The sequence below is a fragment of the Natrix helvetica genome (genome assembly GCF_964273705.1).
Source record: "Natrix helvetica genome assembly, chromosome: W".
NCBI lineage: Eukaryota > Metazoa > Chordata > Lepidosauria > Squamata > Natricidae > Natrix > Natrix helvetica.
This window is the reverse complement of record NC_138555.1, coordinates 55648377-55660270: the sequence shown is the minus strand read 5'-3', so window position 1 is coordinate 55660270 and position 11894 is coordinate 55648377. Positions and strand designations below refer to the sequence as shown.

Below are 11894 nucleotides of genomic sequence, written 5' to 3'. Positions count from 1 at the left end.
TGCAAATTTGATGAGTTCCCCATTTATTCCCTCATCCAAATCATTGATGAAGACATCTTAATTCAAACAAAATTAATTTGATTTCTTCTCCCTTATAGCTTTAAATATTCAGCAGCCCATGAGTTGGTATTCATTGCCTTGAGAATATGCTAGAACAGAAAAAAAAACATTTGAGAAAGTTTTCAACAAAATCCACAGAACAAGTTACAAAGAAACCCTCTTTATTTTCACATTTCAAATACAGTGCATATGTTTAAAAAACATGGTTAACTGAATCTGTTCATAAGCATGACAGCTGAAAATCATGAATCACAATCTGTAAAGCAGTTTCTGCAGTGTAACAAACTGTAGATAATCATTCTAAAACAAGAAGAGAACTGGCATAAAAATGCACAAAACTTACATCTTTACACTTGTATAGTTATTTTGGTAACTAATGCTGTTATAAACATGATGCAAAAGCACACCACCCCTATCCCCCACAGGGTCAGTAGTAAGACTTACTGCATTTGTCCCAGAAAACATATGTTTCACAGTCAACATTAAAGCAGAATGCGTTTGAACAGCTTTTCTAATTCTATAAAGGCATATCCATTATTTCACAACATTACAGGTTAAGAAGGATCACACTCAGTAACAGTAATCTAGGATTCACAAGTCCGACTCTACTACATAAGAAATATTACAAAGCTATTAGTACCACTGTATTCAAAGAAAACTTGAAAAAGGAAAAGATTAGTAATACAGCGTTCTGCTGGATGCCACTTTCTTTTACAAATAATAACACATAAATTCTTATTAAAGAGATTATTCAGTTGTCCAGTATATAAATCATTCCTAAAAAGAGAAAACCTGTTAAGGAAAAATATTAGTAAAGGTTAGGAAGTTACAAGTATTCAAGTCCACGCATAAGGAGTTTGGGTATGTCAAAAAGTTATTATCTGGAATGGACCATTCCAGAGAAATCCAGAATGTTCTGCTTTCCAGTAAACCACAATGATCCTGGAAGCAGTTCTGTGGGTTTCAGAGATCAGTCTTCCAAACCAGAAATTGTTCAAGGGCTTCCAAAAATTATGTTCCAAAAGAAACAGGAACATCAGGGTCCAGATGTGTGGCATGGTCTGTAGGGAAAGAATGAATATTCTGGGATTCTCTAGGATGGTCAAAATTTGTTGAATTTTGCAGATCCCTATATAGTGGCACATTAGTGAAACTATAGTCAATGGATTTCTAAACAAAAGATTAGCAGTAATCATCCAACTTGCCAGCCATTGATGATAAAGACAGTAGTTGCAGAACTTGATGGATTCTGTGTCAAGGTTTGGTATAAAGAGATGGATCTCTAAGAACAGCCTTTCTCAATCTAGCATCTTTTAGATGTGTCAAGTTTACAATTCTCAAAGGTTACAATCCCAAATATCTAGACTGGATAGCTGTGTGTTATCTATGCTAGACATAGACCACTAATTCTTCTAAAAGTAATTTTATGATTTGCTGAAAGAACAGAATCCAGGAGTGCAGCTCTGATTCCAGATATTTTCAGGTACATTTAGTGCCTCTGAAAAGTCAGGTGGTAGCACTGCATGCTATGGTGTAGTAAAATAATTTACTTGAAAGCAAAAATCTTTATGCCACTAGATCATCTCAAGCAGCAGGTGGTGAAGGGGAAATGAGAAGATTGAATATTTTAACATGAGACACAGGATACTCTAGAACAGTGTTTCTCAACTTCAGCAACTTTAAGATGTGTGGACTTCAACTCCCAGAATTCCTCAGCCAGCAATGCCCTCTGGGGAATTCTGGGAGTTGAAGTCCACATATCTTAAAGTAGCTAAGCTTGAGAAATTCTGCTCTGGAACTTCTGGCAGTGACGTCATCGTGCTAGGGTTGAGGAACAGCAGCTCCCATAACCTGTAACTCAAAGTTCTTCGTTTGGGCTCATTTTTGAGCACTGTGGAACCTGAAGGGATCAGCAAATTCAGGGGGAAACTCTGAAGACACTGGGGTGATAAGGCAAACCCCCCAGTGGGTAGGAGAAACCCACTAAACGGACGAGGATCTATCCTGTCACTTGGAGAGGACTGGAGCGATGGCGACCGCATAAGAGGGAAGCAAGTAGAGAAAGCAGTTGAAATCAAGGCATTTGTTGTCATCGACAACCCCCCCCCCCAAAAAAAAGAGAAATTCTGCTCTAGAACTAAACTGAAGAACTGACTTGAAATATGGCACTGTGGATCACCAATAACAATTGGAACACAGTCATATGTGTGGCAAAAGGACTACACTTATATAGCCCTCATTTTAGCACCAAAAATAAGGGGGGAAATGCCCTTTATATTTTTTTTGTGGGGGAGGAGGTAGCGGGTTGCAAATGTTCAATGGGCCCATTTCCCTTCTTACAATTCTGCAACTGCCCTCTCCAAATAGGTCCAATCTGAATGACTGGCCTGCAATCCAGGGGTGGGTTCTGGCTGCCGCTACTGCCAGTTTGTTTAGGGGTGTGCTACGCGTGCGCTTGATGCACACTATGTGTGCATGTGCAGTACTATAAAAAATGCTTTGCATGCGCAGAAGCAAAAAACAAGATGGCGGCACCTACGGTGCCACCGATAGAACCAGTTTGGGGGTGTGGCCAGCCGAGTTACTGCCTACTCAGCCGAACCGGTCCAAACTGGTAGGAACCCACCTCTACTGCAATCCCTGGCCACTTTTGGAGTACAGCCCTCAAGAAACCGTGCAAACCCTAGAAAAGCCTTGAAATGTCCAAAGCAGCATGTTTCTACTTTATGCCACGCTAATCACATGCAAGAATTACACTCCATGGTCCTAAATAATTTTCTTAGCTCAATAAGAACTCAACAATTTAACATAAATCATTCGGTTCTATTTCTCTCCCTAAAAAAAGAAAACAAGCTGCAAATAAAGATGGATAGAGTTATCATATTGAAGAAAGAATTGAGTCCTTGGTAGGAGTACATTTCAGCAAACTGGATGGCTTCGTTAACCCTTATAATAGTTTGGTACAAAGGGCAAATGAATGAAAAAACATGACTGGAAAAATGCCATAAGCATAATTTAAAATTAAGACAACTGCTAAGAAAAAAAAATTCTAACTGAATAAGATATGAAAACTCAAAGATCTCCTACAAAAAGATGAGTCTGACACAGTGGTTCCACCTGTAAAAAAAGATTCATTTCAAGGTTAAGCACTGGAAAAGAGGAATGAATTCCTTTCTCTATAATCTGAAAGGAAAATTATGCAGTTACTTAAAAGCAAATCTTCATTTTCACTTACATAAAATGGGAGGGGAAACAAAACAAGCTTCTTAGAAAAGACCAGTATTATGCATATATATCAAGCAGATATCCATATAATTTTATTTTAATTAACAATAATTTCTCTGAAGAAATACATTTTCTGTAGCACCAAATTAAGAGCAGCACCAAACAGCATTTGGCTAGATGATCTGTTTAATGATGATCTGGTTTTGGGGGTTCCTGTTTATCAGTTTGTTAGAGTGCATTACAGATTTTTCTTTAACAACTTTCTCCCATGAGGAAAGGTTAACATATTGTCTTCTTTTGTTGAGGTGTGTTTTTAAACCAACAGCAAAGGGCAACATTGAGTTTTATTGTTTTTTAACCTGTCATTCTCAACCAAAGATCTTACATAATATGAAAAGGGGTAGCACTACCAAAGTTGAGTATGGAAACTGGAATATATGCTTTGAATATCACAGTTAAAAATTATCCTTCCCAACCAGATTTATACCAAAAGATGGCATACATGAGATCCAATATGAATCAATGTTCTGTACATTAGGACCCAAGGCTCATATTAGTAACAAATTATTAAATATATGTTTTACCAGCAGTGTGTGAAAAGCTGGCATTGTATAGAATGCCTAGGAAATCTATAGAAAGTGTGAGTTTTTAGGAAGAGTATGAAATCTGTTTTATTTTAATATGCTATATACTTTCTCTAGGAATTGTATACATAATACAGTACAATACAAAAAAGTAATGTAATACCTAGGCTTTATGCAGAATGACAAGAACTATTTAGGCAAAGTATGAAAAGCATCCTGAAAAGGGTTAGGGTTAACTCTAAAACTTTATTGAAAGGACATATATGAAAATGAAAGAAAAATGCAAAATAAAGTACAGAACTTTCTTACTGAAAAAAACAAGAGAAAAAGACCACTATTGACCTACTTGTTGCAACAAGGAAGGGTAGAATGGCATTTTAGTGGTAGTATTTTATACTTTGCCAGTTTGCCTTTTGGCATTGCATAGAATGCCTAGGAAATGTGTGAAATATTTCATACTTTGACATCCCATTTTTGGCATTCTATAAATTTCCTAGGCATTTTATAAAATGCCTAATTTCACACATTAATAGTAACATACAGTACTCTGCAAAAGTGTTAAGCAGTTGTGCAAAAATGCTGTAAATTAAGAATGCTTCCAGAAATAGAAGTGTTAATAGTTTATTTTTATCAATTAACAAAATGGAAAGTAAATGAACAGAAGAGAAATCCAAATGAAAATCTGCTGTTACCACCCTTTGTCTTCAAAGCAGCATCAATTCTTCTTGTTCTTGAAGGAACTAGGCAAGGTTCCTTCAAGGTTGTTTCAAACGATCTTGGAGAACTAACCACAGATCTTCTGTGGATGTAGGCTACCTCAAATCCTTATCTCTCTTCATGTAATTCCAGAATTGATGTTATTGAGATCAGGGCTCTGTGGGAACCCAAACCATCATTTCCAGGACTTCTTGTTTCTTCTTTACACTGAAGATCATTCTTAATGACATTGGCTGTATGTTTGGGGCCGTTGTCCTGCTGCAGAATAAACATGGGCCAATCACACACCTCCCTGATTGGTATGGCATGATGGATAAGTATCTGCCTGTATTTTTCAGCATTGAGGACACCATTGATCCTGACGAACTCTCCAACACCATTTGCAGAAATGCAGCCCCAAACTTGCAAGGAACCTACACCATGCTTTACCATTTGCCTGCAGACATTCATTATTGTACTACTCCCCAGCCCCCTTTGATGAACTGCCTCCTGCTACAGCCAAATATTTTAAATTTTGACTCATCAGTCCAGAGCACCTGCTGCCATTTTTGTGCACCCGAGTTCCTCTGTTTTCATGCATAGTTGAATAGCTTAGCCTTGTTTCCATGTCAGAGGTATGGCTTTTTGTCTGCAATTCTTCCATGAAGACCACCTCTGGCCAGACTTCTCTAGACAATAGATGGCTGTACCTGGGTTCCACTGGTTTCCAACAGTTCTGTGCTGATGGCACTGGACATCTTCCAATGTCAAAGGGAAGGAAGCATGATGCGTCTTCTGCTGCATTATGTTTCCTTGGCCGACCACCTCATTTACAGTCCTCAATGTTACCTGTTCCTTTGTGCTTCTTCAAAAGAGCTTGAACAGCACATCTTGAAACCCCAGTCTGCTTTGAAATCTTTGTCTGGGAGAGACCTTCCTGATGCAGTATAACTACCCTTTTGTTTTGTTCCTGTGCTCAGTTCTGCCATGGTGTATGACCTGTGACATGAAACTGTCTTCCACAACCTCACCTTAGTAGCAAAGTTTGGTTGTTCCTCACTCAGTTATAAGCCTCCTACACAGCTTCTGCTGTTTCAGTTAATGACTGTATTTTAACCTACATGTGAAATAGATGATCATTAGCACCTGCTTGTTATAATGGTTCATCATACACCTGACTCTAATCCTACAAAATCCCTGACTTTTTGCAAGTGTAAGAATTGATGCTGCTTTGAAGGCAAAGGGTGGTCACTCCAGATATTGATTTGATTTGGATTTCTCTTCTGTTCATTCACTTTCCATTTTGTTAATTGATAAAAATAAACTATTAATACTTCTATTTCTGAAAGCATTCTTAATTTACAGCATTTTGCACAACTGCCTAACACTTTTGCACAGTACTGTATATAATAAAAATGGGTTACAAATAACCTTACACAAAATCCTTAGGATTTAAAATAGTTTTGTAATACATTGCAAATGCAATACTTTGATAAATAGTATAGATCTTTGCTATTTTGTAGTGACCTTAATGCAGGTACACCTCAGCCATGCTACTCAGAGGTATGTTATGGCTTTAAAAGCCAACTGCGCTATCTTGGATGTGTTAAAAGAATTCTCCAACCCTTCATTTTGTCCAAATTGGCAGCTGCAAAATAAAGCTTAGAAGACAGTGAGAAAGTTTTAAGCAGGCAATCAAAGCAAAAAAACAAACAAGAATCATTCCCCATCCATATGAATGTTAGACTGACATCCTAGTTAATGAAAAGAATGCCTATGATACTAAGAGTCTACTCTGGAAAGATGAATAAGAAAACAAATCTTATTAGTTTTCCTAATACTAGGGAATGCCCATAAAAGGTTCTAAGAAGTACCACCAAATAAAGCTATACAATTCATGAATACAATCATGAAAACTGAAATAGGAGTTTATCCTATCCAAATAAATAGTCAGAATAAGTGAAATAACATCTAAGATAAATCCCATAGATGGTGTAGTTAATTTGACTTCCTGATGCCAACTAAAAGTTTCTTCAAGATTAATAACAAGATCCATTAAGTTGCCAAAACTCATTTGAATCAACTATGAAGTTTGTAGTATCACTTATTTCTTTGAAAAGTGTCACCACAAGGTAACATTGCTTCTTCATTTCTTCTGTGTTCAGTGTGAGCCCTCTTGGTAATAAAATATTGACTGTACCATTTAAAGTCAGTCACTGAAAAGGAATATAGCAATCCCTTATTTTCATCATTTGGGCCACATATGGAAAAACAATAAACCATGGAAGAATGAAGAAATGTCATCTTATGTTAGCATTTTCCTATAAAGCTGTTCAACTCACTCTAATTTGATATATGTAAGCCTTCACTGATATACTGTATAACTCACACTAGGTCTCTTCAATAGTGGTTTATATTCTTGCCACATAATTCATAGTGGCAACTAAAGCAGTGATGGCGAACCTTTTCAGCACTGAGTGCCCAAACTGTAACGCACGTGCATGCAAGTGCATCTGCGCGTGCCGGAGCGCCAGAAACCCAAAGACCAGCTGGCCGGTGCACATGCCAGTTTTTTGGCCCCCAAAACGGCCTGAAAATGGCCCGAAAAATGGCCTGAAAACAGCCCCCAAAACGGCCTGGAAAACGGCCTGAAAACTGGCCCAAAAATGCCTGAAAAATGGGGCAAAAACCAGCCTGAAAACGTCTTGAAAAATGGCCCAGAAAACAGCCTTCTTTTTTGCCGTTTTTCAGGCCGTTTTCTGGCGCTCACGAAGAGCAACTGGTGATGACGCCCGTGCCCACAGAGAGGGTTCTGCATGCAACCTCTGGCACGCGTGCCATAGGTTTGCCATCACAGACCTAGAAGCTATCTAAAGGCCAACACTTGGTCAATAGTGGTTCAGTTGTTCAGTCAGTCTAGTTTGATACAAACTATAAATAGTTGGTACACCCATCTCTATACACTCTAGCTATTTTTGTAGGTTTTAATGTCCTAGCAATATCAAATAATTTTACATTTGACTTCCGCTGAACATCTCTCCTTTATGACCAATATTTCAGAACATTGTTTGAAAATTGGAAGACCACAATAGTTATATAGGGAAGATTTTCTGTAATCTTCTCATGATAGGTGAGCCAAGAGTAAATCACCCGCATTTTAGCCTGGACAAAAGCACCATTATGCAGATTATCTTTAATTTCTTATGAAATTAATATTATCTAACTTTGTCCAAAATGAATGTGAAAAATACATCAATTAATGAATACTACAGTGGCCATTTAACTTTGAACTATATAGTCATGAATACTTCAACATCTACACATAACTTGACTACTTTTTCATTGGTATGGGTATTAAAACTAAAGTGACCTAGAAAATGTTGCCAAATTAAATGAAAATTATTTTTATACGAGAAAAAGGTTTCCACATATAGTGGTCACTGGCTAAACATTTACACCAAATGTATGCTTTTGAAGTTCCAGAACAAATAATACACAGGTCAAGAGACATGTATTGACTTACTGGCATCTTTATAAAAAAACAGAAGTGTTACACCAAAAATAATAACAACAGCAACATTTATAGAACCATTTCCATTCAACTCTGATAAGACAATATAAATGCCTTCCTCCCCATCCCACCAAATAAGCTTTCATGTGAACAGCTTCATCTAAATTTTGTTAAAAAGTCTCATATTTACACAATACATTAAATGCAATGCCTGCATTTTGCATCTTTAAAATAACACATGATAAACAACAAACAAGATAATGGTTGCAACAGATCTTCTACAAAAGATGTGAAGATAGGGTCAGGAAGAACAGGTCTCCTATTTTTCTGTGATTTGCTTTTGTGGAAGGCACCTCAAAATTAGGAACCAACATTACTATGATCATGCCAAACTCAGTTCTAATTTAGCATTAATCCATCAAGGTATTTTAATATCTAAAGACAATTCAAGCAAGAGATTTGGTGCCTATCACCCATACTACAGGTTTCCTTCTGCTCACTACAAAGAGAGACTGAGGGAAAAAAAATCACAAGTCGTCTTCTTCTTTCTCTTTCCCATATCTGAGAATCCCCTCTACCAAAATGATGAGCATATTATACACCTACTAGGCATTTGCCATCATACAAATCATACAAAAGTCCACAACATTATTTTAAATGCCACACCATAGATTTCCCACATACAGAAGTTGTAAACCTTAAAGAATTAATTAATGCTCCCAGTCTTCACAATGCCCTAAGTTATTTGAAGGTTATCCAGCCTAATCAAAGACCTGCTGACATAATAAATGTTTCCTCAGACCTCAAATGTGATGTAGAGGTGGGACATTATAAAATCCCCTCTTCTGGCAGGCATTGTTGCATTTAATCCTGCCAAAGTGATGCAGCCTTGCCAATGACTGAGCCCAGCTCTTTACTGCATAGTGAATTCAGTTTCAACCTACTCTGTTTTCAGAACTATCTGGGTATCGTGCTTGTTTGTCATGGACAAACTGTACCTGAGCTGTGCCATGAAGACATATTTCAAAAAAAATACTTTACATTTTAAGTCCTAAAGCACAATCTTAGTTTTGTGGAAAGACTGTAACATGTCCTGAGATGGGCAAAGGTATGATAGTCTCTCTCTTTTGACCCTGAGGGACTGTTAGTTTTTAACACAATTCTAAGCAGAGAAAAGCTAGCCTAAATTGCACCATAAACTAAAATACCAGTTTTTTTAATGAACACAAATTAAGAGATATAAATAATAAAGGACAGCAAAACTCACCTCTATGGCATGGTCAAATTCAAGGTAGGATACTCCGCAAGATGAAGACTTTTTTTCTAGCTAGTCGATAAAATGTCTTTAACATATCTTCATACCTTACATTATACCAAAGATACTATAGCAATGATACCACCAGTGGAGGAAAAAAACCAGCTTTTAGAAGACATGGTGTATTTTTATATCTTAATTGCTTATAGCTGATTCCCATATCTTCTCTAACTGGGAACAATTTTAAAAGCCTTAGTCTGTTCAGAATATTTTGAATAATTAGAAAAGAAACAGCACTACTTCTCAATATCATACAACCTGCAGTCCTGAGAGAACATTCTTTGACTATTTTTCTATATGCTCAAACTCACTGTCTAAGTTATAATCTTTATCAATGTTTATTGGCCTCAAATACATAAACATTGAATAGATTTCTAAGAGTAGTAAAAGGAGTTCTCTCTTCTCACTAACCAAAGGAAGCAGGGAACAGTGTCACAAGCACCTTTCTTTGGAGGAAAGAGTTTATTTAGTATAAAAGCAGAACTTCCATAAAGTCTGCACATATTTTCAGAACAGCCCACATCTCAGAGGAAATGTCCCCACAACCAGGTGATGTGGGAACAGCGTTAGAGTACGATTTGGCAGATTCATTACTGCCAATTATTACACAAAAATAAATTAACATATGAAGCTCAGCACCAGTGACTCATTTCCCAACAAGCCTAACCAAAATGGATCTCGTGGACATTCTCACCACCAACAACTTTCAGTTAGTTCCTGGCCATTCAAGCACACTAAGAAAGCACAAGAGAAGGTTAAAAGATATGTCGATCCAAGATTCTGGAGTCTGAACACAAGCATCCTTCATACATAAGGACATCAAACTGGTGAGACTATTTGTCCAAAATAGAAATAATGCTGGGAACACTGAGAGGGACTTTTATGTGCAACAAACTACAGGTAGTCCTTGAGTTACGACCACAATTGAGCCCAAAATGTATGTTGCTAAGTGAAACATTTGTTAAATGAGTTTGCCCCATTTTACGACTTTTCTTGCCACAGTTGTTAAGTGAATCATTGTATTTGTTAAGTTAATAAAATGGGTGTTAAGTGAATCTGGATTCCCTATTGACTTTGCTTGTCAGAAGGTTGCAAAAGCTGATCACATTACCCCAGGACACTGCAACCATCATAAATATGAACCACTTGCTAAACATCTGAATTTTGATCATGTGACCATGGAGCTGCTGCAAGGTCATAAGTGTGAAAAACTGTCATAAGTCACTTTTTTTCAGTGCTGTTGTAACTTTGAATGGCCACTAAATGAACTGTTGTAAGTCGAGGACTACCTGTACATTCACCTTACTAGGAATAAGAGCTTTCAAGAATGAGCTTCAGAGCCTCTTAGCAAAACAAAAAACAAAAACAAAACAAAAAACCCCACAAATTACATAGATCAACTTTTATTCTATATTATAGGCATCTATATGCTTAGCTACAAATAGGAGATTATGGGTGTATTCTGATTTCAACACCTCACACTGAAGATAAGGGCAACCATTATCAAATATTCTTTTCTAAGAAAAAACAAAAAACCTTTTCAAGAGTCAATGTTCGTTTGTTCCAAGTCATTGTGATCATATAGTAATTGCCTGAAAACATCCGTGTACACTATTCATACATGAGATCTGTAGTTATGTATGTTCAATACCGATCTTTTTCAATCTTGAAATCAAACTTCATTTGTAGCAAGGCTGTTTCTGTCAGCAGCTGTCACAAAATAATTTGAAGTTTCAGGAGTCTGCAAAGCTGGTATCAGAAATTACAGGAAGATTCTACCCTTCTGACTTCCTCCATAACTTGCTTTATTTTAAGACAATTTATGCTCAGTGGGTCACTCCACTATCAGTGCCACATTGATATGGGAGAGGTCTATCATGTGCCTGGAAAACAAATGAACGCACAATGATTTAAGGCAGCTGTATTTTTTTAATGCATTAAGGAACTTGTTTAGTTACACGCTCACACAATTTCAGGCTTGGTTCAGATGCAGCCATGTTTCAGAAGCAAGTGGGTCAAACTACACTGTGTGCACAATTATTAGGCAAGTTGTATTTTTATATCAGTCAACCCAAAATGTTAATAAACATCAAACCTGAATATTTAAGAAAGTAAAAGTGAGGTTTTGGCTTTCTTAGGAGAATATCTATGTGTGCACAATTATTGGGCAACTATTAGTCTGAAAAATTATGCAACTAAATGAAAAATGAAAATTTGCCCATCTCACTCATTTATTTGCATCTATTAAAGTGAGTATAATAAAGAAACACCTCACAATTTACAAATAAACATTTCTGACATTTCAAAAAAAAAATCAGTGACCAATATAGCCCCTTCTTTTCAGTAACAGTCATAAGCCTTCCATTCATGGAGTCTGTCAGTTTCGTGATCTGTTGACGATCAACTTTTGTGCAGCAGCAACCACAGTGTCCCAGACACTGTTCAGAGAGGTATACTGTTTTCCTTCACCGTAAATCTCCCATTTAAGAAGGGCCCACAAGTT

At 37.0% G+C, this 11894-nt stretch overlaps 1 protein-coding gene across 4 annotated transcripts in view; it reads right to left on the bottom strand.

Annotated features, from left to right (window-relative positions):
* Positions 1 to 204: 204 nt before the first annotated feature.
* Positions 205 to 11894, bottom strand: part of LOC309400851 (RNA-binding protein 33-like) — a 379136-nt gene continuing 367446 nt past the window's right edge. For all 4 annotated transcript variants that reach the window (XM_081969557.1, XM_081969558.1, XM_081969559.1 and 1 more), the window contains exon 19: positions 205 to 11274. In XM_081969557.1, the coding sequence (XP_081825683.1) occupies positions 11226 to 11274 (49 nt within the window). In that variant the 3' untranslated portion in view covers positions 205 to 11225. The remainder of the gene's footprint in view (positions 11275 to 11894) is intronic.